The 24,121-nt window shown below is 48.0% G+C and overlaps 10 protein-coding genes across 10 annotated transcripts; 5 read left to right on the forward strand and 5 right to left on the reverse strand.

Annotated features, from left to right (window-relative positions):
* Positions 1-557: 557 nt before the first annotated feature.
* K441DRAFT_545318 (uncharacterized protein) lies at positions 558-1,121 on the reverse strand (the record flags this gene model as incomplete). The annotated part of the gene is made up of 1 exon (XM_067642806.1): positions 558-1,121. One exon carries the CDS (start codon positions 1,119-1,121, stop codon positions 558-560), a length of 564 nt encoding a protein of 187 aa, XP_067507367.1.
* A 982-nt stretch (positions 1,122-2,103) lies between these two features.
* On the forward strand, positions 2,104-2,878 carry K441DRAFT_545612 (uncharacterized protein; the record flags this gene model as incomplete). The annotated part of the gene is made up of 2 exons (XM_067642817.1): positions 2,104-2,611; positions 2,721-2,878. The coding sequence occupies 2 exons, from the start codon at positions 2,104-2,106 to the stop codon at positions 2,876-2,878; spliced, it is 666 nt and encodes a 221-aa protein (XP_067507368.1).
* An 839-nt stretch (positions 2,879-3,717) lies between these two features.
* K441DRAFT_654701 (phenylalanyl-tRNA synthetase alpha chain) lies at positions 3,718-5,789 on the forward strand. Its single transcript, XM_067647726.1, has 4 exons — positions 3,718-4,105; positions 4,136-4,138; positions 4,260-4,711; positions 4,766-5,789. The coding sequence occupies exons 1-4, from the start codon at positions 3,725-3,727 to the stop codon at positions 5,604-5,606; spliced, it is 1,677 nt and encodes a 558-aa protein (XP_067507369.1). The 5' UTR covers positions 3,718-3,724; the 3' UTR covers positions 5,607-5,789.
* A 158-nt stretch (positions 5,790-5,947) lies between these two features.
* K441DRAFT_654703 (uncharacterized protein) lies at positions 5,948-6,827 on the forward strand. Its single transcript, XM_067647727.1, has 3 exons — positions 5,948-6,036; positions 6,173-6,321; positions 6,517-6,827. Exons 1-3 carry the CDS (start codon positions 6,029-6,031, stop codon positions 6,711-6,713), a joined length of 354 nt encoding a protein of 117 aa, XP_067507370.1. The 5' UTR covers positions 5,948-6,028; the 3' UTR covers positions 6,714-6,827.
* Positions 6,828-8,773: 1,946 nt separating this feature from the next.
* On the forward strand, positions 8,774-10,978 carry K441DRAFT_544957 (uncharacterized protein; the record flags this gene model as incomplete). Its single annotated transcript, XM_067642788.1, has 2 exons — positions 8,774-9,093; positions 9,151-10,978. 2 exons carry the CDS (start codon positions 8,774-8,776, stop codon positions 10,976-10,978), a joined length of 2,148 nt encoding a protein of 715 aa, XP_067507371.1.
* An 87-nt stretch (positions 10,979-11,065) lies between these two features.
* On the forward strand, positions 11,066-11,687 carry K441DRAFT_337775 (uncharacterized protein). The gene is made up of 2 exons (XM_067641247.1): positions 11,066-11,418; positions 11,474-11,687. The coding sequence occupies exons 1-2, from the start codon at positions 11,153-11,155 to the stop codon at positions 11,592-11,594; spliced, it is 387 nt and encodes a 128-aa protein (XP_067507372.1). The 5' UTR covers positions 11,066-11,152; the 3' UTR covers positions 11,595-11,687.
* Positions 11,688-12,951: 1,264 nt separating this feature from the next.
* K441DRAFT_545346 (uncharacterized protein) lies at positions 12,952-14,691 on the reverse strand (the record flags this gene model as incomplete). Its single annotated transcript, XM_067642807.1, has 5 exons — positions 12,952-13,251; positions 13,311-14,249; positions 14,306-14,414; positions 14,467-14,594; positions 14,650-14,691. Coding segments are annotated over 5 exons (1,518 nt in total), but the record flags the coding sequence as incomplete, so codon positions are not given.
* On the reverse strand, positions 14,604-16,538 carry K441DRAFT_629648 (uncharacterized protein). The gene is made up of 5 exons (XM_067646242.1): positions 16,309-16,538; positions 15,865-16,244; positions 15,672-15,807; positions 15,187-15,560; positions 14,604-15,108 (listed from the first exon to the last, which is right to left on the reverse strand). Exons 2-5 carry the CDS (start codon positions 16,126-16,128, stop codon positions 14,761-14,763), a joined length of 1,122 nt encoding a protein of 373 aa, XP_067507374.1. The 5' UTR covers positions 16,129-16,244; positions 16,309-16,538; the 3' UTR covers positions 14,604-14,760.
* An 884-nt stretch (positions 16,539-17,422) lies between these two features.
* K441DRAFT_674570 (uncharacterized protein) lies at positions 17,423-20,443 on the reverse strand (the record flags this gene model as incomplete). The annotated part of the gene is made up of 2 exons (XM_067650766.1): positions 17,423-19,228; positions 19,286-20,443. The coding sequence occupies 2 exons, from the start codon at positions 20,441-20,443 to the stop codon at positions 17,423-17,425; spliced, it is 2,964 nt and encodes a 987-aa protein (XP_067507375.1).
* Positions 20,444-21,622: 1,179 nt separating this feature from the next.
* K441DRAFT_654708 (uncharacterized protein) lies at positions 21,623-21,985 on the reverse strand (the record flags this gene model as incomplete). Its single annotated transcript, XM_067647728.1, has 1 exon — positions 21,623-21,985. A coding segment is annotated over one exon (363 nt), but the record flags the coding sequence as incomplete, so codon positions are not given.
* Positions 21,986-24,121: the final 2,136 nt, after the last annotated feature.

The following is a 24,121-nucleotide window of genomic DNA, read 5'->3' on the forward strand; positions in this document are numbered from 1 at the left end:
GGTAGCCGATATGGAGGAGCTCCATGTGGAAAAGTCGCCATATCAACCGAACACTACCCTCCAGATCATATGGGGGCTCCAGATCAACTTCAATATGAGGCCCTCATATCGCATATGACGCCGCAACCGAACAGACCCTAAGCTTTCTTTTAAGGCGCCTCTCATTTCAACCACGAATCATTTATATTCTCATCATCTCTACGCTTGGAATTAATATTTCATGATACAGCCGGATGGAAGGGTGGACTCATAAACTTTTTGCAGGGTCTGGATCCTGCAGATATTAGGATTAAATAAGAATATTTACGATTTTAGTCAGCGAATTCAACAGCGGCAGGAATATTACAGAAGTCTTTGGTTATTCTTTACCTATATTGCACTCGGCTGGTTGACTTAAACTGATGTCCTTTGGGAGCCACTACACCATGGTCTTCTCTAATACTCCTGCAAAAGCCATGTGAACGCCTTGCAATGCAAATGAATGAACACCACAGCAACCAAGCTAGTTCCCCTCGACAATGAGCACATATTCTCATAAATTCTAGGGACATTATCAATTATCCAACGAACTCCTTCCTTCCTCCTACATCACCAGTATTCTCAACTCCATATGCATCCTCATAAGCCGGGATGATCACATCCCAGTTCTCCTCCTTCTCACCCAGCCTCACCTCTACATCCTCATCCCCTTCGTCCTCCTCGTCCTTTCCCCTCCACTTGAATGCCAGAACAGCACCGTCCCTCAGCCCCGCTCCCTTTAAACAGTCCTTAGCCCCCATTCCCTCTCCAGCAATGCTCTTTCTCTTACCCTTGCCCTTCCCCGCCCCCTCGCTCTCACCGGCATCAAGCCCGCCCCGCGCTTTCTCCCATTCGCCTAGCAAGAAGCCTTCCTCAGGATTGTTTAAGTCGACAGGGCGGCCTAGTATAATTTCGTGGGGTGAAGAGGGCAGAACCCGATTGTTTAGCGTGCCGTCGGGGTTGGTTTCGTTGAGGGCAGCGAGGAGTGCGGTCTTGATTGACTGGAATGTTTGGAGCGGGTCGCAGTGGAGGAGGACGGTGGTTTTGTGGTGTTTCAGGCGGAGCGTCCAGGTTAGCGGGGAGGGAGCGGTGGAGGTGGACATGGTTTGGTGGGCGTGATTAAGTAGGAGAGGGTGACTGCGAGTGAGAAGGTAGTCTGGGTCGAGGGCCTCGTCACGTTTTAAAATCTGTATTTGCACGAGAAGTCCACGCGACGGTGTGGCAGGAGTATGTGTCGAGATTGAGATGGACGGAGGATTGGGTTAGGTTGTTAACCAAATTCCGGGTTGCTGCCTGCGATCACGCTATCCAATGTTACGAAACAAAAGCCCACACATTAATAGAGGCCATTGAATCTTTCTATCTCCTTAATACCCCGTAATGCAGTTCTATTGATCTCTGTTCTGCGGCGATGCCCTACCGCTTTATCAACTCTTCCGCTTTGCTGGTAGCCGAAAGTTAAGTGAGATCGGTAATGAAGAAGCGTCAAGGAGAAGAGACTCTGGATTTTCTTGTGGGGTCTTTGGGAGTCACAATACAGCTGGATGGTTTGACAGTAGTCGCGTTTCTTCCCTTCGTGGGGCTGATTGCAATAACGTTCTTCCGTGGCTTGACCTGAAGTTTGAGCTGTATGCAATCTTCTTTCCGCAGCTTTGGTGTGAAATGATTGAAGTCACCTCTTTTAGTCAATAATTATTTTGATATAGAAAGGAGGCAATTTAACACATATTTAATTGAGACATATGAAAATAAGAATTGTTTGTGACGAGACCTAGAGGAAATCAGCGTGGGTGTCTAGCTAGACATTGCAGTTCCATTGGCATACCATTAAAAGACTCTTAGGTAAGTCATCTCTCATATTTCGAACGTCTCAAATAATCTAATGATATTTCCTCAGGTTTCATTGCCACAAACTTCCCGCTAATAGGGTTTTCCAGACTCTTCGCCAGCTCACCGCGCGAACCGTTCCGTCGAGAGTTTAGACGAATTCAAGAGTCGACCGACTCTTTGATAATACGATTTCTTTTGAAGATAGACCAATTGAGCTCTACATTGCCATAATTTTTTTCTACAATACAAGCCGAAATGGCCACCACCCCGCCCTCTATACCTCCCACCTTAGCTCCCACCGAAGCCACCTCAGTCCTGACCCGCCGCTCCTCCGACCGTCTCAGTATGTCATTCGAACAACGCCTCACCCTCTCTACAATCTCCGGCTTTCTCTGTGGCCTCATCCTCGGCTCCTCCCACGGTGGTAGGCTCGCCGGCCTACGCTTCCGCGCCGAAAACGCGCACCGTCTCCCTACCTCGTCCACCGGATGGTACCTCTACCACAAGTCCAAGAACTACTATCGCATGCGCGGCGGGCTGCGGGAAGGGGTGAGAAAGGGTACAATGCTGGCGGCGTGGGTTGGTGTTTTTATTGTATGCGAGGAAAGCGCGGATGTGTTTCGGGCGACATTGCGGGCAGGGCGGAGTGTGGGCAATCTTGACGGGTTAGGTGAGGTGGGAGAGGAGGATATGGGACGGAGTAGAGATTTTGTGAGTACCGTTTGTGCGGGGTTGGGCACGAGCGGATTGTGGAGTTTATGGAGTGAGTATTACGCGTTCTATCATCATCCATCCTATTCAGAGATTTGGAGTGGGTTTTTTGTATTTGGACTTGGTTTTGATGTATTGCTGATACAGTTTTGACTTGGTAGATAAATTCCAACTCCCAACCGCTGCACGCACGGCAAAAATGGGCTTAGTGGTCGGACTTGGGTATGGGTTAACGCAGGACGTGTTAACGCTTCTCAAAGGGCAGAGGGTAGGGTACGTGGATTGGGTGCGGGGCCTTGCAACCAATTACCGGATGTAGAAAGACAAGAGGAATGAACAGCTCGAGGAGAAGACTGAACAGTATAGAAACCGCAAGAATCCATAAGAGATTTGGAACTAGATTTTTAGGCTCAATAGGGGGATTAGGTGAGGCTCAGTAGCAATGGAAGTATCCCTCACGGCATGCTTTGGACAGACGAGAAGCATGCGCACGTGCAGCTGGAACAGTTCTGGAATACCAAAATATCGATCTGCGGTTGGGGGTTGCGCCTATGATACAGTGTTGGAACTATACACTGCAGAAAGTACTGAGCTAGGGTTTGCTTAGCAGTGCATTCTTGAAAGTGAGTCTTTTCCTATGAAACATGTGATTCCGAGCTAACTACCCAGGTGCAAGGCATGGAATTTGCAGTTTAAAAGCTACGGATCTCAATCCCTTCGAGATTAAACTTAACATCTACCCACACGTGATAAGTCCCACCGTTGTATTTAGAATTGCTTAATTCGTAAAGCAAAAATGTGTCGGGAGGGTGCGACTGTGGAAATGAGAGACATTTTAATACAGAGAATACAGCCGAAGAAGCCATGGGTTCCCCTTTTATGCGTCGTGCAGTGTCCTGTCAGCATTAACCATCTGTAATTATCGACCAAGAAAAACGGGCAAGAGTACCCACCTAGCCAATATAGAGCTCCAAGCCCTGGAAGGACGCATTAGAGAGATACTGGGCGGGCTGCGAACCTAGAAGTTCTTGCTTAGAACGGGCGCTGGTTGAAGGCTGAACATGAAAGGCTTGGTGTGGCTTGTCCGGGCTGGGGGAGGGGTCGACGTATGTATCCCGGCAGAATTTCGGAGTCTCAGATAGTAAAGTTGGACTCATACTCACCAATGTGCTCACATCCAAAACCCACTTCAAACACTACAATTTCTGCTGCTGCTGACCGAATCGCAATCATGCCCGGCACCCGTGGCCCAGTGCCAGTGCCGCTGCGCGATGATAAACGCGATATCACCCAGGATGTGCTTAATCTGCTCGACAAAAAACCCACAATACATACAAGCGAAGACTTTCCACAAATACCACAACCTGAGATCAAAGCGGCGCTGGATAGATTAAAGTCGCGGTCAATGATACAGTATGAGACTGCGGACTCGGAACAAGTGCTTCTGACCGGGGAAGCGAAGACCATTTGCGACGAAGGAAGTCATGAGTACAAGGTGTGGGACGCAGTGCGGCAGAATGGCAAGCTGAGCATAAAGGAGCTCCCGGTAGGCTTCTTACGACCAGTCCTCATATCCAAACTGAGGAGACAGTTCATTGTTCTGACAAACACGCTTTTAGAAACATGTCGGTGCGGATTCAGCAAAGGTGGGGCAGGGCAATGCCTTTCGAAACAGGTGGATAAAGAAGGATGGAGATGCTCATGTCGGTGCGGATTCAGCAAAGGTGGGGCAGGGCAATGCCTTTCGAAACAGGTGGATAAAGAAGGATGGAGATGCTCTAGTGCTGTTAGCAAAAGAGGTGGAAGATTCCACGCGGAATCTTCTGCAAAAAGTTCAAGAGACGAAATCACTGGAGGATTCCAAAGTGCTGGCGGATCTCAAGAAACGGAAGCTAGTTACGTTGTCCAAGGTCATAAGCTACACAGTCATCAAAGGCCCAAAATATGCGAAAGAGATACCAGTCGAGGTTACGGATTTGACAGCAGAAATACTTCAGAGTGGGGAGTGGGAAACTGCCAATTTCAAACCATATAACTTTAACGCTCTGGGTGCATCGCAGAACTCTGGAGCATTGCATCCTCTGAATAAAGTTCGGACTGAGTTCCGCAATATTTTCTTCAACCAAGGCTTCGTCGAGATGCCTACTGGACAGTAAGGCAGTCTTCGTCTTATGCCCTGCAATAAATGCGCTGACGAGTACCATAGCTTCGTTGACTCAGGTTTCTGGAACTTTGACGCTCTCTTCGTTCCACAGCAGCATCCCGCTCGCGACGTGCAAGACACTTTCTTTATCTCCGACCCACCAAAGGCTGACAAACCACGTGCTGATCCGGCCACTGAAGCCCAAATGGAAGAAATGGAAGCGGGATCACGCAAGCTCTTCGCCGCTCCCACCAAGAAAGAGCCCAAGCCGCGGGACTATGAGAAATACTGGAATAGCATCAAAGAAGTCCACCAAAACGGCGCTTTCGGTTCCATCGGCTACCGATACCCTTGGTCTGAAGATGAATGTCTGCGCCTGGTCCTTCGAACACACACAACAGCAGTCTCAGCCTGGGTACTACACCGCCTAGCTGAAGATCCACGGCCGGCTCGTTACTTCTCCATCGACCGCGTCTTCCGTAACGAAACAGTTGACGCAACGCATCTTGCTGAGTTCCACCAAATTGAAGGTGTCATTGCCGATTTTGGACTCACTCTCGGCGGCCTGATGAAGTTCCTCGAAGATTTCTTCTCCAAGATGGGAATCGAGGGGCTACGCTTCAAACCCGCCTATAACCCCTACACTGAGCCGAGCATGGAGGTATTCGGATACCACATTGGACTCGGAAAGTGGGTGGAAATTGGAAATAGCGGCATGTTCAGACCAGAAATGCTGGAACCCATGGGCTTGCCAAAGGATCTGAGGGTGTATGGCTTTGGATTGAGTTTGGAGAGGCCGACCATGATTAAGTATGGGGTTAGCAATATTAGAGATTTGTTGGGGCACAAGGTCGATTTAGGATTTATTAAGAGCAATGCCGCTGTGCGGCTCGACAAGAACTAGAGTCTTTGAATCTAGATAGATAAAAGCATTTTTAGGGTCTCAGACGTAGACTAAGGAGCTTATTAGAGTCGGTTATAGTACTGTTTCAGGGGCTTCAGTCTTGCGAATGCTAGAAGATATCTACGAGCAGGAACAACAAAAGCACAAGCATGAGCAAATGACCTCTAATTCCTACTTCACGTGCCTAATTTCACAGTGATTCGTCAATCTCAAAAGGGACCATCGTGATGACTTCCCGATTCTTTTGAATGCAGACCCCGCGTCACCTCTGAAGTCATAGCGCAGGGATACGTCAATCGTCGTAGCCCTTAAGAAAAGGTGAGCATCTCTTGAGAGGTCTTCTCTCTCCAAAGTCCAGAAATCTGGCAATTCGAGTTTTTACTGCTAGCATCGAGCTCATCATAGTTCTAATACAACCCAAAATGTCTAGGTACATATCTCGCCACACTTCCTCACGCTTCTCCTACGCCGCCAAATTTGAGCCAGAATGCTGTCTATGAAGACAGTTTATCTTATTGCAATGGGTATTGCAAGATGGCATGGGCTAACTGATAACTTGAAAGCAGCGAAGCAGCTAACGACGCATACCTCTCTGGTACCAAAATCCAGCCCCTTGACTCAGGAACAAAACGCCACGTGCCGCACACCGACCACGGCGTTGTGGGGGAAGACAGCGACATCAACCAGGGGCGTATCGATCCTTTGGGCGGTAGAGGTACGGTACTCTTAATTATCTCCCTTTCCCGTGTTGTTTTTGAATCATTTCCTCTTATCATGCGATAGCTCAACATCAATTATTTCACGTTGCTATTGTCCCATTTTCCCCTACAATCAACTTTCCTCTTCGAGTAGAGAGGAGTCTACGAAAGCAGCAACTTCGAGCTCTTCACTAATAATGTGCGTTGGATAGGTCAATACCAACATCCCGCTCCGCACGCCGACAGCCAAGGCGTCGTGGGCCGTGACAATATCTTGCAGGGAGCTAAGATCGCGCCGATGGAAGGCGGATTCAAGCAAGCTGGATGCGAAAACCAGGGACTTGATGATGAGACTATTGATGGAGCGAGGATTCGCCCAGTGGGAAGCGTCAGAGAAGAGAAGTCCTAGGCTAGTAGAATGGAATGAAGAAGAGGAAAAAGATATAGTATATGAGGCATTAACGGAGCGGAGATGTGGAAATTGGCGAGCTGGCTGGGAATTCGGCGTCGAAAAGTATGGGCGAAATTTAATTAATAAAATTGTATTTGTATGACTATATTAAGCCCGCATTGTATTGATACATGCACGTTTTTTGGATTACACTATTGGGGGAAACCATAGCACAGCTTTTGGAGGAAATTGTGGAGAGAACTCACGTCTCTCAAGATAGTAACAGGTTTCCATCGCAAGTAATTAGGTGTCAGTGTTGGAGCCACTTCGTTACACGCTTGGTTAAAGCAATGTTCGCTTGGCCGAAACCTGAGAAACCATGAGCTATTAATAAGTTTCTAGAAAGCGAAAACAGACGGCTGCTCCTGCAAGATGATGCACGTAACGGTTACGGTGGTGGTTTCGTGGTGGTGACCCCGGTGAACTTACGCATGGATTATCTTAACATTCCCTCTACGGAAAACGTAGGGGACATGGTAAATTGACAAAGCGGTCTAAGGCACAGCATAGTTAGTTATTCTCGCGTTATACGAATATTAGATAAGTGTTTAAATGCCTTCAGAGCGGGATGTAAAGTAGCCATCGGTAGTTAGCTTTCTCAGTTCATACCCACGTAAATGGCTTTAAAATCGTTTAGCAGCGCTTTGAGGGGATTGCGGCAGAGTATTACAGACATCTTTGCTTACTTAAGAGAACTATATAACTATTTTAGAGACCTTTGATAGCATGTTGTGACAACTACTTAACGAGCTGTCCCTCAGCTTATCATCAAAATCGGTTTCAGGTGTAACTACTTTAAAGGAAATCGGGACTAGGTGAGTTCCAAAAGGAGGACGAGAGAAATCAAGAAATATGCCGATATGACTGATGGGATCGGGGTTGGCCGATCCAAACTCTCCATCGTGATCAACACTGGAAAGATCGCAGACGATCTCAGTGATTCCAGAAGCAAGCTAAACACGCCAACGTCGCAAAACAGACCAGGAGACGTCATTGCTGTATCGGAGTGTTTTCTTATACAGGCAGCCTGCTTTGTGCACAGGACATAAAGGTGAAGATCATTCCAAACGCTGACAACACAGGTTACAAAGCGGCAGATCGGTCCCACGTGCTCGAATTTCTTTTGGAGAAATCTCTGGCGCGCGATCACTCCCAATTCGTGATTGGTGCAATGGAGATGGGGCTTCTGGCGGCTTTATGTTTTGTCAGGGGCTCGTCAATCGGAACTAACACCGTCGCTAAAATGACGCAGGGCTCGTGTACATAGCGGAAGAAACTCGTCGACGTTCGTTTGGGGTATGGGAGCATGGCATGCACTGCAGCTGAAGGGAAGTACACCGGGCGACTGGTTCTCGAGCTTATTCTCTGGCCAATTACTATGCAGGCCCCCCACGCGAGCGAAAGGGCCGAGAGGCTGCCGAGAAGTGGGGCGTGGAGAGACGAGATATGATGCCGGGGCCTTTCCAGGGTACGACTTGCCAAATTCAATTCTTCTAATATTGGCTGCGAGTCTTCTTGTCATGACTCGAAGAGATATACCTAATGCTAGATAGACGACGCGTTGCATGGAGAGGTGGTAGGCTTGGCGTGGCAGGCGCAGGCTCGTTCTTTGCCGGACGGACTCGCCAGGCGCGAAAAGGTTTGAGGGTCGCTCATTGCTAGCGCGCCACCCCAAGAGACTAAAGCTACTGCGATAAGACCTCTGGCTGGCCCTCATCGAAGACTGGCCAGCTCCAACGGCTTCGTCCAATGATAGCTCCGTGCTGCTCGTCTCCCTATTTTCCGCAACTTCACAACTCCCACACGCCGCCGCTCGGTGCCGCTCGAATCCTTCATCTCTGTAACCAGCCTCCTCCTTCTGACTCTTGATGTCTCGCTCGTTTGATTCAAGAAACATTATCCACTCATTTAAATAATATTCGCCCAAACCGGCTTCAATCACCGTACACCACTCCCAGCAACCGAATCGAGATACATAACCTCCAAGTAATGCAGCAGCCATAAGCCATAAGTCCACCATGTCGTCGCGATTGTCAAAGTTAGACCCTCGAAAACTCTTCGTCCGCACCCGCTTCTCCTATGAAAAACTGCCAGGTGGCGATAGCCAGAACGGCTCTCCTTTTACTGTACCCATCAGGTTCAGATGGAGGAACCGAAGTTCAGGATCTGACCGCTGCTGGCACTGGCCTAGGCTGTCCCTCACCAAATTTGTCCTCCTAGTGGCAATAGCGTTTCTCACGGTTTCGTTAATGGGCACCGGCATGTACAGAAGACACAAGTGGAGAGAAGACGAGAAAAAGGGGCAGAGGGAGTTGTATCATTGGGAACACTTCCCACGGTGAGATACTGAGCATTGAATCTTCGCGATGAAAAATGCTAATTCCTATACTCTCAGACTTAACGGCTTCTACAGCGGAATCCGTAATCTTGTCCCTTTTTCTGATTGGATCTCTGAACAAGCTTTCATAAAAAATGCTGAGACCAACGGTTCACCTACAAAGGCACTTCCAAAGTCCTCAGAGCCAGGCAAGGAACCTCCTCTCGACCCTGTACCATTCAACCCGTACCCAGATTACAACTCATACGAGTATCTACAGGAATACAGCCCAGTCCGCGCTTGCTATTTGGATGAAGAAGGAAAGGTCGATCTACCTGACATTTACGCATATCCGGGAGTACCCCAGAACATGACTGATCCATTCTTTGGTTCATACCAAGAGCTTGGCATATCGGATGGTATATGCTATGATCGTTTTGGCAGGCTAGGGCCTTATGGCTATGGATTTTCACGCGAGGAGGGAGGTCTTGGTTTATCTGGGAAGTCAGAGAGTGTAGGTGCTGAGAAAATATGGAGCTGGGAGACGAAGGTTGATTACAGGAATGTTGACTGGGCGAAAGCACAGCAGAAGTGCTTTCAAAAGAACAAAATCCGGTTTGATAAGAACGCGCTTACGGAGGATGCCAAGAAACCTGACCCGGAGAAGAAGACCGTCCCCCGACATGCGTACATCCTACGGACCTGGACTGGGTATGAGTATACCGACTACCAGATTCTGACACTCCGTGCCATGATTAACGAGCTCAGTCTCAAGTCGGGAGGGGAATACGATGTCCACTTCCTTGTCCATGTCAAAGATGACAGCATCCCGATCTGGGCTTCAGATGAGGTCTACCAAAAGACTTTGGAAGAGAATGTTCCGGAAGAGTTCTGGGGTCTTGCGACTTTGTGGTCTGAACAGCAGATGCGAATGTACTACCCTGAGCCCTTTCCCGATAACGTCTTCAACCACGCCAAAGCTCCGGTACATTCCGTATACCGAAGTGCTCACTTTGCTCTACAATGGTTTTCCCAGACGCGCCCCGAATACGATTTCTATTGGAACTGGGAAATGGACATTCGGTATACTGGCCACTATTACGAATTCAACACACAGATTGGCAAATGGGCAAAGCAACAACCGCGGAAAGGAATCTGGGAGCGCAGCGCCCGCTACTACATTCCAGAGCAACACGGCACCTGGAAGAATTTCACCGATATGGTTGAAGAGGAGATCTTCCAAGGTGAGGAAAAGCCCGTCTGGGGTCCACCGAAATTTGAAAATACTGGTATGCTCGAGTCTCCCCCAGAGACTACTCCGCCTACTACCTACATGGCCGACAAATATGAATGGGGCGTTGGAGAAGATGCTGATATCATCGTCTTCAACCCCATTTTCGACCCTGCTACCACTAATTGGGTGTTCCGCGACGACGTTTCGGGATATGATCTCGGTCTTCCTACACCGCCTCGTCGTGTTGCCATCATTACGGTCGCGCGTCTATCCAAACGTCTCCTTGATCTTATGCACACCGAAACGTACAAGATGAGGCATCACATGTTCCCAGAAATGTGGCCACCTTCCGTGGCGTTCCACCACGGTCTCAAAGCAGTATATGTACCACACCCGGTCTTCTTCGACCGCAACTGGCCACTAGAGACTCTAGACAACACCTTCAACCACCCGTCGCAACCACAGGACAGTGTCTTTGGCGGGGGTGAACACAACCAACTCGGCAGCAGCTTCTACTATAACTCTGGCTTTTCCGCAGCGCTGTGGAGACGATGGCTCGGCTCCCGAGAGAACAATGAAGGCGGCACGGAGGAGGAGGAGGAGGGGAGCGGAAGGATGTGTTTGAGGCCAATGCTCTTTCACCCCATTAAGAAGGAGATGGGCGCTGAGTGATTGGACTTCCTGATCGACATCATAACCATTATTCGAGGAACGTTAGACCTGCCATCCCGTCCGATCTTTTCTCTCGGCTCAAACACCCATCCTGTAGGAGTTAGGCTTATATCCACCGGAGGAAAGCCTTTATACCAGACACGTTTCTCTCCCTTAGCTGCGCCATTATCAAGCATGGACTTTTTTTTTTCTCTGCTTTCTATTGCATCAGCTGCGCTGTTCGGACTTTTCACACTCATATTTCACATCAGCACTCAATCATTGGGAGGCGTTACAAGGAGTCGTTTCTATCAGTCCTTAGTTGCTAGGTTTATCGCACGTAAATTTCCGCACAGGCCGATTGCAGGGTTGTCTATATACCTGCTTCAGGAGGCTACATCCTCGAATACCTGCTCTGCTTCACAGAGGGCTTACAAACTCGATTATGTAATGAGCTCTCGGTGAGTCTTGCGCAGCGCTAAGCTTTTTACTTTCCTAATGTGCGAATCGAGTTAGGAGGAAGAGTCCTTGTGTGTCAAATATCTTGCATTCTGTTCTGGAGTACATTGCTTTGCGCTTAATCATGCGCCTTTTGCTTATATTTGTTTGCATTCCTCAGGTGTTCTCGTCGCTGTGAGCATCCTGATGGACAGGCTGGGTGGCATAACGGCGCTTTCTTCTACAGGGTACCGGATCTAAATGGTCCCGAGGGGCGTGTGTGTAGATACTTGGCTGGGGCTGAGGAGCTAGTGTAGATCATGGATAGGGTAATATACTTGTTGCCAGTATCTATCTCTTTGAACATGCTTTCTTGAGTGAATAATCATGCGATATCAGGCGCCGAGCTGAAATCAAGACCTGGACAATTTAGCCTTCTAGAGAGGAAGGCAAAGCTGGAGATGCCGCATATTTCTATACGAACATAGAAATTCTTGGGGTCTGAGTTGATAGGCCTAACTAGAATGAATAAACTAATTGACAATTGACCCCTCCTACACATTTTGGTGTTAGCACCATGGATAAGGCTATTCACAGCCCTAGCTCTTTGCATATGATCATCAACACTACGATATTAGAAAGATTCTCATTCCTTGCCGCCTCCCCATAGCCTTATTTCTGGCCACAACAGTTTCCTCATTTAGTTGGTCATATCAGGGAAGAAAATTTAATGATATGACTATACAAGTTGCGCTGAGAATTAAACTAATACTTTAGGACATGTTGAGATCGAAGGCGCTACTGGAGGTTTCGGTTTCGCATCACTATGCACGACTTTAGTATTTACCGCGCCTAGCTACTGCTGAACCTCGGTTGCCACCGTGCCACCGAAATCTACGCGAAGTGCCGTACTTTTTGGCTTGTTTGATCGTGCATCACTCACGTGTCCTCTTCTTCTAGCCAGCTGGCGTCCACGAACTCCTCCCTGTTTACTACAAGGGGTAACACGTACGGGGAAGACGCCCTCCCTGCTGGTATGCTAGCAGAATAATACAGCCCAACCATTTTGTAAGGGCTTGCTTATTTTGAAAATATACTAGCAAGGAGGGCATCTGCCCCCTTGTAGGTCCGTAACGGTGACCGATTGGGTTAGGGGGCCGAGCTCAGGGGTAGCCGAGCTCTTAGGGTCCGAGCTTAATGATGTTAATGTTAAATTTAATATCGATATCAATGCCATCAGCTCTTTGGCTTTCGGGCATTGAATTAATCCCAGCTAGTCTTCTGCGAAACCATTTCGTACTTAACCTACTCATTCCACCTCGACTGATGACGAGGAACCTCGCATTTTCTATAAACCCCCATTTTGCAGAACATCTATAGTATGTGTAATACTAAAAGGTTGTGTGGCACTAAAGTGTATAATATCACGTTGCTATACGGTTCCTAAATCAGCATGCTGAGTATATCCTAGCTACCTACTATGAAGGCAGAACTTCCTCTCTTCAATAACTGAACCTTACCAGCTCGAAACCGAAAGTATTACCTGGCCCGGTTCACTAGAAGAGAGCTGAGAGGAATCCCTTCGGATAATCATACCATTTCGTTGGTTTATTCGCCTCTAGGCTCATCACGCTCTGTCGACGCTGTTCCCCTGGAACTCCCTCCCCAGAGATAATGAGCTGGCCCTCACGCATACCGGTATAGAGGTCAATATCCTTGCTGCGCACAAAGAGTGGCCGGTGCGCCGGGTATTTGAACCAGGAGTAGACTTTCCAGATGACATAGAGGGCAACGATGAGTGGGAGAGCAAGGTAAGATTCGAAGAAGGCTTCGGCGTTGGGTTTACCGCCAATAGGCTAGAAGAGCGTTAGAAATATTCTAGTCGTGTTAGCGAGGAGGGAGCCTTTTAACTCACCCAAAGTGCAACATAGAACTGGGCTGCAAGGCAAAGGAAGTTGAGTAATACGCCGAGCCAGCTACCCCAGATACCAAAAGCGGCACGGAAAGGGAGCTCCTCGACAGAGTGACCCTTCATCTTCCAGACCTTGCGGAAGCGAATGTGAGCAAGACAAATGCTACCATAAACGAAGAAATTGACAATGCCCGAGAGGGCAAGCAGCCAGCTAAAAACCGTAGAGCCAGTGGAAGAGGCCTCGTTAATAAAGGCCAAGAGGCCGAAAAGGAGCTGAAGAACGATGGTCGGAATTGGGCGACCCTTCTTGTCAACATATGCCAAAAATTTGGGAGCCATGCCATTCATGGCCAAGGCCTGAATGGTGCGTGTAGAGGCATAAGTAGCAGAATTCGCGACGCTTATGACGGATATGGTGATGACCGCATTGAAGACGGATGGCAGTCCGTGAACACCGGCTAGTTGGATGGCAAGCACAAAAGGAGAGGCTTTGGTGTTAGTGCCTGAAGATCCAAGGAGAACGTCTGAGCTTGAAGGGACGATAAGGCCTAAGATGAACAGATTGACGACATAGAAGAAGGTAATACGCCATAACACCTGCTTAGTTGCCTTGGGAATTTGCCTGACGGGGTCTGCGGACTCCGCTGCCGCGAGGCCTGTGAGTTCAGTACCCCCAAAAGCAAACGAAGCCGTCACAAACACAGTGCAGAAGCCCTTGAATCCGTTGCGGAAAGCCTGCTCCGGGGAGTGCCAATACCGAGCTCCAATATAACCACGGTTATCTGTAGGAACGCCGCCGCAGTTGACAATGATACCGAAGATAATAAAACCTATGCACGCGGCGATCTTGATCATACTGAGTACGAATTCGACTTCACCATATCCACGGACGCCAAAGATTTGGATCAGGGACAGGACAGTCAAGAAGACAGCAATCCAGATCTGCACGACTCATCAGCCAAGAATCATTGTGAGCATTCATGTCTAGTGGCACGCACACCAATGTTATATGTGTGCCAGTAGTCTATGGTAATGCCTGCTGCAGTGATCTCGAAGGGCAGGATAGTGAGCCATTGGATAGCGTAGTCCCAGCCCATAGCAAAACCCCTTTGGAGGGCATTAGAGGCTACCCGTTTGAAAAAAGCTAGTGGAGACGTACCACGAAGGATCAATAAATCGCACAATGTACTGATAAAATGCACCGTTGACTGGGTACATGACAGCCAATTCTCCCAGAGCTTGCATCATCATGAGCATCATCAAACCGATGATCATGAAGCATATAAGCTGGGCTTTGTGATAAGCTTGACGTGCTCAAAGCAAGAGCTTTATACGACCTTACCAAACTTCCGGGTCCACCGCTATGCAAGGCACCTCCAGAACCGAAGGAGTATCAAATATACGCTTAGCCAAATGATAATTCTACAGGCCCAAATATTGCCATCATCTATAATCAAACCGCCCTCCTCTCCCCAAGCTCCACCCCCGACTCCTGCAAGCTCTCCCACCCATTCCCGTGCTCATCCTGTGGTGTGCTCCCTTTCCCCTTCTTCGCCATCTTCTTCTCAGCTTTTGCAGCCTTGTTCTGTGCCTTGAGCAATTTCTTCTCTTTCCGGCTTAACTTTGGAAACTCGCTGTCCGGCCCAACCAACACGCGGCCTGGGTGCATGATGTTGAGAATGAAAATGGCGAGGAACATAGGTAAGCCGTCGAGAGCATAAGTGTAGGCTTCATGGAAGGGGAGCGGGTTTGAGGGATTTGTGCCACGCGAGTACTCAATTAAGCGATATATTATTCGGGTCTGTAGCGAAACACGTCAGGAACTGTGATTGAATAGGAGTATGGGGGGGAGCAATGGACATCAGCGAACAAAACTTACCGAGATCAGAAGAAGAACTGCGTAGAGCGTCCACACAAGACCTCTCCATCTCTCCCTGCCGAGCCTTACTTCGCCCTTTCGTTCTACTTCGAGCATGTCGCGCTGAAACTTCACGATGAGGCCGATGAAGACGATGATAAAACCTTCTTGCAGGCCAACACCAGCCATATACGTGTCTAGCCCAATTTTCATAGTCTGCGCAGAGTTGCCAGGAGAGAGCATGGAACCGCCAGTTCCTTGAACCAGGAAAGAGACGACATCGGCCCAGACGAAGTACTTGGCGACGGATGAGCCTTTGACACGCCCCACGCGTTGTGAGGGGTGGAAGAAATGAATCATGCGGCCAACTATCATATAGGCGAAAGCATTAACCCCTATAGGAGCGTTAGTATAAAGAAGGTGAACTAACAAAAGAACAATCCTCGATATTTTGAGGGCGACATCTAATAATACAAAAAGACGTGGGGGAAGGGAGTCAGACGCACATAATGGGGCTAGGAGAAGGAGCAACTGGGAAACGATAACTAGAGTTTGGCTCTGTTGATTATGCGCTCCCAAAGCTCGAGTGATAAAAGAAGCAAGTTCCCATGCAGCGCCCATGATGAGTACCCAGCAGAATCTCTACTCACGCATTAGCAACTCATAAACTGTCTCACGATCAGCAAAACCATTACCCACCTTTTTGTATAGGAATGCTTCAACGATATGTCCGGCTGTCACGATGCCAAACAAGACTGAGAATGCAACAGCGGCGGAGTATGAGGGGTTAAAGTTCCATTGAGCATTGCAGGCAGTTGGATTTACATAGCCATACTTTCCAGGTACGGCAGTTGTGCAGGTTACGGTTGCTAAGGTGGTACTGGACACCGGAGATGGAGCATGGGTGATAGTTGCCGAAGCAATAGTGGTGAAAGAGCTGGCTAGGGTTGTCGAAGACACCATTCTTCGGGATGTGATATTGAGCTGCCGGCTGGCGTCGCGCTGCTTCAGCTCAGAGTTCTACAGCAGAAAGGTGTATGTTTGATCCTTCAGAACGATGTCCGGGAATGTTTTAGAGTCTTTAATTGTTGGGTTGATATGTTAGTAGTGTTTGGAGGCTCTTTAGGATCTAGTGATGAATACCCGTACGGTGACAATAGATATCCGAGGCAAAAGCAGTGGGGGTTTAAAACGGGTGGAGACGTAGGAAATAAGGCTATTTGAACTAAATAGAAGTGGGTATAAAGGTTGTTGGAAAGTAGGATGCGGTCTGAGGGTTTGTCTAAGGTGGATATATTTATATCAAACACACAGACAGGAGTATCGTACGGGCCGTGAGTCTTCCCAAGGCTGGGTAGACCTGGCGCCGTGGGTACGCATTCCTTGTTTAGACTGACACAGTGCTGTGTTACATGTTACGCACACAGGGCTGCATTTTTCTATCAGTGGTAGTAAAAGTTGTCAAGCTACGGCTTAGGCTCGCAAGCTCCGCCAAAATCGGAGGCTGTGATCGGATAATGCGAAGAGAGCATGGGCCCAGCCATCTAAACTAACGTGGTCTAGCAGTAGCAGAGATTGAATACGCTGTAAGACGGGGTCTGCCACATCGCGTGTTTCCCGCAAAGGGTTTAGGCTGTTACGGGAGCTTGTTGTGTACCAAAAGGCTGCAAGGCGAAGCTTGTCGTGATTGGTCCGATCGTTTACGCGTCAACATTTCGAGGCTGAGCAGGGGACACGCCGCGCTGCACAAAGACTCATTGGTGACAAAGCCGTCCACTTGGAAGGATTGATGGTCGACCCTGCCTGTAGGGCTTGATCCTAATTAGTGGTTAAAGGCGAAGTAGCCTGAGGCTCAGGTCGCAGTTTCCGAGTAACCCGAAGTTGTAATTCGCCCGCTCGCTCACTGCGTGAAGAGACCAGGCTGTGGCAGTGAAAAATCCTACGAATTTTAACATCAGAGTATTGTGAAATAAGCCTACCAGAATTGTCGCACTAAATGGCGAACAATACCGCGAAGCTAATGTTCACAACGATTACCTAAAATCGAACTTCCACAGCAGAGACGGCGTAGATTTACTAAATGCAGACAGTTGGCAAGAGTCAAAAGCCGTACTCGTGACTCGTTTTGCTCCTCATATGACATCGAAGAGTCATTTTCATCATCCGCAAAGACATAGCTAAAAACACGCCTCCCTTTTCCGCCCTGCTGGTTCTGCAGATTCCAGAGCCATGATGCCGGGAGGCAAACCCTGATTCCCTAATATCTACTCTTTACCCCTCCCCTCAGCCCCTCCCGCCACAAACAACATACGCTCTTCTCCTCACACCACTTCTGCACCATCCAAGTCTCGAGTTCTTTATCTACTACCTGTGCTTTATTAACTTCATTGTTTTGCCGTTCTTTCACCTTCTTCTTCCCCTTCTCTTTTCTAATACCCTTTACGGCTGGTGCCTTCTTTGGAATGCGTAGGCCTTGCTCGTTAAGCCAGGCTGTTAAATCTTCCAATACAATCGGGTCGTACATCAGTATTTTCTCATACCAGCTTGGATTGCTGGGATCCACGCTTCGTGGGGCGTTTTTGACGGCAGTGGTAATTTGCGGGAAGAGAGTAAGCCGTGTGGTCGCCCAGGCCAGGCTAGTAGCTGTAGCCAGTGGTAAATCTCTCGAACTGGATTGGCTTGAGCATAATTTGAGGGGCGGTGAAGCACTGCAATATACTGGCACCAGGGGCGGCGTAGGCGTAGGTTCGCTTTCGGAGTCTGAAATTTCATCTATGTGGGTGAACTTCAGTTGAGTAACGCTCTTCTTTGACGTGTTGAAAGTGGAGTGTGAGATTTGGGAAGGCTCTAAACATTTCTTCGCGTCCTTTTGATTCGTTGGTAATGAAGAAGAGAGGTCAGTAACGATTGATTTGCGAGAACGGGCACTAGGCATCTTGGACAGAGTATGTTGAGTGTTCATGGCTGGTTGCTTTGATAACGCATCTCTAACAGCAATTTTAGGGATGTCTTTGGCTAATTTCCTGCATGCGGCCGTTTTTGTCAATGAAGCTATCACAGACCTGTTAGTTAGTGATGATATTACGCTCTCCTTCCCTGTAGGGATACGGGCTGCAGTCACAGAATTTTGGCCTTGTGCAACTGAAGCAGCATGCTGCCGAAAGTCTTCGATATCTAAGAAGTCTGGGAGTCTAACAGATTTTCGTGGAGTGGTATTCCCAAACTCATCAATATCAGTGAAGGCTTGTGGGTTTGGTACAATTTCAGCCTGAGGTTGAGCAGCAAAACTTCCGGATCGTTCAACGTCGAAAATGCTAGATTTCGGCTTGTCGGTTGTTGGAGTGAAGTCTTTACGCGACTGACTGCTATTTAAATTTTCAGGTCCACACCCGTCTTGTGATACGCTGTTAAATTTAGTTTTAGATGGCGAAGGTGGTTTATATAGGGATCCTTCTGCAGCCAAGGTGTTGTTTCCAAAGTCCCTTGCTGCTGCTGCCCACAAACTACGAGTTGCTTTGACAAGTGAAAGGCCTGTGCTATGATGTAGATTTTCGACTAGGTCGTTATTTTTATTAGCGACTTCTGCCTCAGATTCACATATAGCTTGCTGAATTTTTTGGATGAAAGAAGGCGATTCCTCTTGTGCTAACTGACTTGATGTTCCAAAGAGAATATCTTGTTTGTTCATCTTCCTAATTGCTGACCCAGGCGACAGCAGTTTAGCGGCAGCGAGCTTTGGTTTCGCCTTGGATTTGGGTGGAACCCTCTCTTTTTTCGTGTCTCCTCTGGAAGGCCTTTGTCCGGTGGCCTTTTGACGAGCGGGCTTAATGGACACCGAGTCACTTGCATGTGTAGAAACTGTATCCGAGTTTTTATCAACTCGAGTAGCGAAAAAGTCGCTTGTTGTAGCTGGTACGGCGAGTTGCGCGTCCCTCCTCACATACTGAGCGGTCACGAGATCTGTGATTGTCCTTGCTTTCTTCTTTGGCGCCTTTGCCTTCTCCAATTGAACGTGATTAGATACTGCGGCTATTGAAGCTTGATCCGTGGATAAGCCAATAAGCTAGATAGATAATCAGCAGTTGGATCGAAAAAATTATTGACTCATCGGCGCTCATACCTCAATACGACGACGCTTGGTCAATGCTGCGCCCGAAGCATACCCCATAGAGATTGCAGCACAATCGGGTTCCGTGTTTTCTGAATAAGCATAATCTACAAGACGATTCGCAAATGAATTCTTGGCGGACAATGGTGATAGCGATTCGGTCTCCTGTTTGGTAGACCCAGTATCTTCTGTCTCAACTGGCTCCGTATCTTTTATTGGTGTCCAGTTCGTCCTCCGCTTAAGCGCCCTTTCAGATGTTGATGCTTCTTCAACAGTGATAGCCGACTTTGCTTCCTTCAATATTTCTCTCAATACATTGGTATGGGGACGATGTGTGGGATTAATCGAGTCAGCCATTGCCCCCTTTCCAAAGCCCTCTACCGTTGGTGGGCTTTCAGTCTTTAATATTTGATAGTCATTGTTTCGGGTTACGCCTGGAGACTGCTTTCGAAGAAAATGCTTTGCGACAGCTCCCGTTAACTTTACCTCGATCGCACCGTCCTGACTGAGATCGATATTTTTCGAAGGCATACTACGCCCACCTGGCTTCGTAATCCTGCCCTTCTTCAGTTTCGTTTGTGCTTCCGACTTAGCCTTCGGCCGCCTCGGCTTGCGTTGTTTTGATGGTGCAGACTTCGGGGCGGAAATGTCGACCTCCTCAATGCTAGCAGGAATAGAAGCCTCACTAAGTTTCGTCGTGGCCAACGGGCAATCGAACGTGCGTATATTACTATGGTCTTTGTCAAGGATGCCGGCATCCTTCTTTCTAGGTCTTTTGGGTATAGAGTCGTCGTTGGGCTGCGGCGCTTTGGTTGTGGACCGCTTGGTTTGTTTCTTGGGGGGTGCCCTAGTGTTAGCATCGACTTGAGCAAGTGAACCCCTTTGTCGCTTTGCTTTCTGCTCGGCGGGGAATTCTTCCACAGACAAGCTTAGTTGGTGGCTTTCAATCAAGCTTGAAGCGGTTGCAAAGCCTGTAATTGCACCATCAGGAACCTGAGCAGCTCTTGAACCGCTCCTTAACGCGCTGCTGACCTTCCTCGAAAAGAAAGTAGAAGGCGAAGGTAGATCCGGCGACGACGAAGACATAATAACGCGATGTTGATTGCACGGAGGTGGCGTGCAACCTCTAACAACGGGCCTAGGCGGAGAGGAGAGAATAACAAGCTCCATGATTGTGGTCGTGAGTTCTCATTGCTCTATGAAAACTCGTGGCGCCAGGAATGAGATTCACAAGGCAGGGAGAAGTAGGACATTCATTGTGTTTATCCTCCTCTGAAAGTCCGAAAAGGGAATGCCGATTGTCGCTGGGTCAGCAGGCTCAGACATGATTCCGTGGGTCCGGATTTTTAATCGGTCCGCAAGCTGACTAAATACGTTTGTGCGAAACAACCGGAATCACGTGTGAGGCTGTTTTCTAGCACTTGTTAAGCGCATTTTATGATTTTCCCTATATTCGCGGTCGAATTTCTTGACCATAACGGCTTACAGTGCATTGCACGACCAGCTTCCTTTAGCGAGCGCTACGAAATTTCAAATTCGGTACGCGCATCCAATCTCGCCTGACTGCCACCAACTGTACATAGTAATTGTAGCGAACGGCTGTGGCTATACTAAGAACTTTCTGGTTGCCATAGAGAAATCGCCTTGGTTGGCTAGGAGAACCAAAATGAAGACGTACGCTTCTTCTCCCCCCCTTAACTACCCCTCCCGTTGTGCCCGCAAACACGAGTACAACGCTGTCTATGCAGAGAGGCCGATGGAATTTGGCATGTCGGACGGGTGAAAGCCTCACGAATATTTGATAAAGACAACGACACTGCGGAGGAGGCCGATCCACAAGTCCGCCAGAAGTCAAAGTTCTGCAGCCAAGCATACGCTTTTGGTGGCGATTTGGCGAGCCGCGTACCGAAGCGAAATATACTTTTTTTTCAAGGGGGGGAAGCTGGTCGTGCAAATGTACTGTAACCATACTACATAAAAGTTAATTAATTAAGAGATGACCCGATATTTCATGAATATTGGGCCAAATTAACCGCAACCGCCCAAAGTCGAGAATATTTCGTTAAAACCCCCCCCCCCTGGTTGTTAGGATAGTAGGCTTATAACGTTGAACGGACGTCGCAATAGGTGCATATATATAGCCCAAAAGTTATTCTTAATAGATCTACGGAGGTAGCGGTCAAAATAGTCGGCCCCCTGCGCCACCGATGCGCCACCAATAACCCACAAATTTCTTTCTTGGCGTTCGAATTAGGAAGGAGGCTAGTATGGAAGATGGATTTGGCTCTCTACGACGAAAGTGTAGATATATGACATCATGGTGGATATATAGGATTACTCTTCTGCCCACTAGCTAGCCACCACCTCGTCCACACACCGTCCACCACCTCGTCCACCACCTCGTCCACCACCTCGTCCACCACCTCGTCCACCACCTCCGCCACCACCCACACCTCGTCCACCACCTCGTCCACCACCTCGTCCACCACCTCGTCCACCACCTCGTCCACCACCTCGTCCACCACCTTGTCTACCACCTCGTCCACCACCTCGCCCACTACCTCGCCGTAGCTTCTTTCCTTTTAATGACTCAGCCTGCTGCTGCTGTAGCTCCTGCTGCTGTTGTGGCTCTTGTTTGGGCTTAATAAACGTTTCATTGAGTAGCTTAATTGGTAGGCGGCGTCGTAGGTTCCGTCGTGGCTCCGGAGGTAGAGCTTAAGGTGGTTTAGGAGGTGATTCGGGAGGTGGCTCTAGAGGCTCTTGGGGTGGCTCTTGGGGTAGTTCTTGAGGTAGCTTATAAGCTTCTTGTATCGCGAAGATAGTAGTAAGAGCAGCACTAGCAGCGCTCTTAGCTACTAGTGCCTTTTTTAGAGCACGCTATCGTGGCTTTAGCTGCGGCTCTTCCTCCTTAATATTAGATATATCCTCCCAATCGTGCTGCGGAACTTGGTGTTCTGGTGGCCCTGGTTAATATAGCTTATCTAATAAGCCTTCGCGATACTCGTTGCTTCCTTTAAGCCTTATTATCTCCTGTATATAGCGAGGGATCCTCTTAATTTAACGCTGGATTCGCTACTGCTTTAGCTCCCTCTATGCTTTATACTAGGCTTTCTTAGTAGGCTTTTAAGCTATAAGGGCGCCCTTCTTAGTAGTAACTCTCTTAAGGTGTGGCTATGCTAGCTCTATTATATTTATATCGGGCGAATTACCACACTAGGTAAGGCATTAAACTTCTATAGCGCTTATTAAAAGGTTGTAATACTTAGCAACATAAGAGGGAGCCTTATCTTCTTAAATTAGCGTATTTAGAAGATTCTTTTAGCAAGCTTAAGCAAACGGAATTAGCTTTAGTGTGAGGATAAACGTTATATAGCGATACTAATTAACTCCTTTGCCACTACCTCTTATGAGCTTACCGTGACTTTTGTCCCATTTCTATATAGGTTTCTTACCTACAAGATTTTGAATTCCTGTTCTTTTTATAGTAGTAGTAAGCTCCTATTCTGCTCTTGCGATAGGTTTAAGTTCGGCGTTAATTCTAATAAGATTAGCTGTTGCAGTAGCTCGTTGTTATATTGTCTTAGGGGTCCAAATATAGCAGGGGCCCTTCCTATAATATAAGAAGCTGCCCTAAAATATAAACTCTAAATAGCCTTTCTACTGAGGTCTTATTATAGATCTAAGAAAGCGTTCTTCTGGCTGCCTCTATACGCGATAGCCTCTAAGGCGATAACCAAGAATAACTAAGGTTTTATTACTCTAGATAACGTTCATCTAATCCTCTAAAGTCCAGTCCTTATAGCGAAGGCAGAACTTAAGCCTATCCTTCTTTATCTACGCTAAAAGACCAGGCTTACGAGTAGCCTTAGTCTTATAGAAGTTTTGCGACTTAAGGATTCGCTATATAGTTTTAGCGCTAAGATTAGTGTTAAGAGCAAGTTGCTCGGTACTCTTTTCCCTGCCATAGCGGTCACGACGGACCTTCTTAATAACTTCTTAAATCTTAGCGGACGTACATTTAGTTAAACGCCCTAATTAAGGTGCATCTCTAAGGTAGATATCAAGAATTATGCGGCTTTTGGTCTCGTCAAAGCCGCGTTTTCGTGCTTCTTAGACGACCGATTTAATACAGGAGACGCTCATTCCAGTAGCGGCTTAAATATCGGCATTTGTGCTGCCGTAAATCTTTATAGTAAGGGCCTAAGCCCTTATACAGATGTTGTATGAGTTACCCATTATAAATAGTAAGATATAATAAGGATTTGATGTATTTTAAAAGCTTATAGAGTATAGTATTGAGGGGAGAGTCGCATACGCCGCAACCCCGCAGTGCGCGCCAAGCATCGCTTACGCCACACTAAGCCACTAAAGGCTAGCGCAAATGACAGGGGGGGCCAGGAACTTTTGACCGCTACCTCCGTAGCTCTTGCGATTATTTTAAGCCTATATATAGCCCTAGACCTTACGTAGGTGGCTTTAATAATTTTGTTAAAGATTATAATAAATTTAGACAACACAAAACCTAACACAAAACCTAGCGCGAGACCCAGCTATAACGTCGCAACGGGCGCGTATATAAGGCCCAAAAGTTAATTGATTATAGACCTAGCTCTACGGATCGATTTAACCGTATTTTTGAGATAAGAGCTATTGTAGGGGTACAGTGCATTGCACGACCAGCTTCCCCTTTAGCGACATTCAAATTCGCTCAATCACCACCAACTGTACGTAGTAATTGTAGCGAACGGTTGTGGCTACACGCAAGGACCTTTTTGGTTGCCATAGAGAATCGCCTTGGTTGGCCAGGAGAATCAAATTGAAGACGTACACTTCCTCTTCTCCCCCTTC

Source organism: Cenococcum geophilum (assembly GCF_001692895.1).
Source record: "Cenococcum geophilum 1.58 unplaced genomic scaffold K441scaffold_8, whole genome shotgun sequence".
NCBI classification, from domain to species: Eukaryota; Fungi; Ascomycota; class Dothideomycetes; order Gloniales; family Gloniaceae; genus Cenococcum; species Cenococcum geophilum.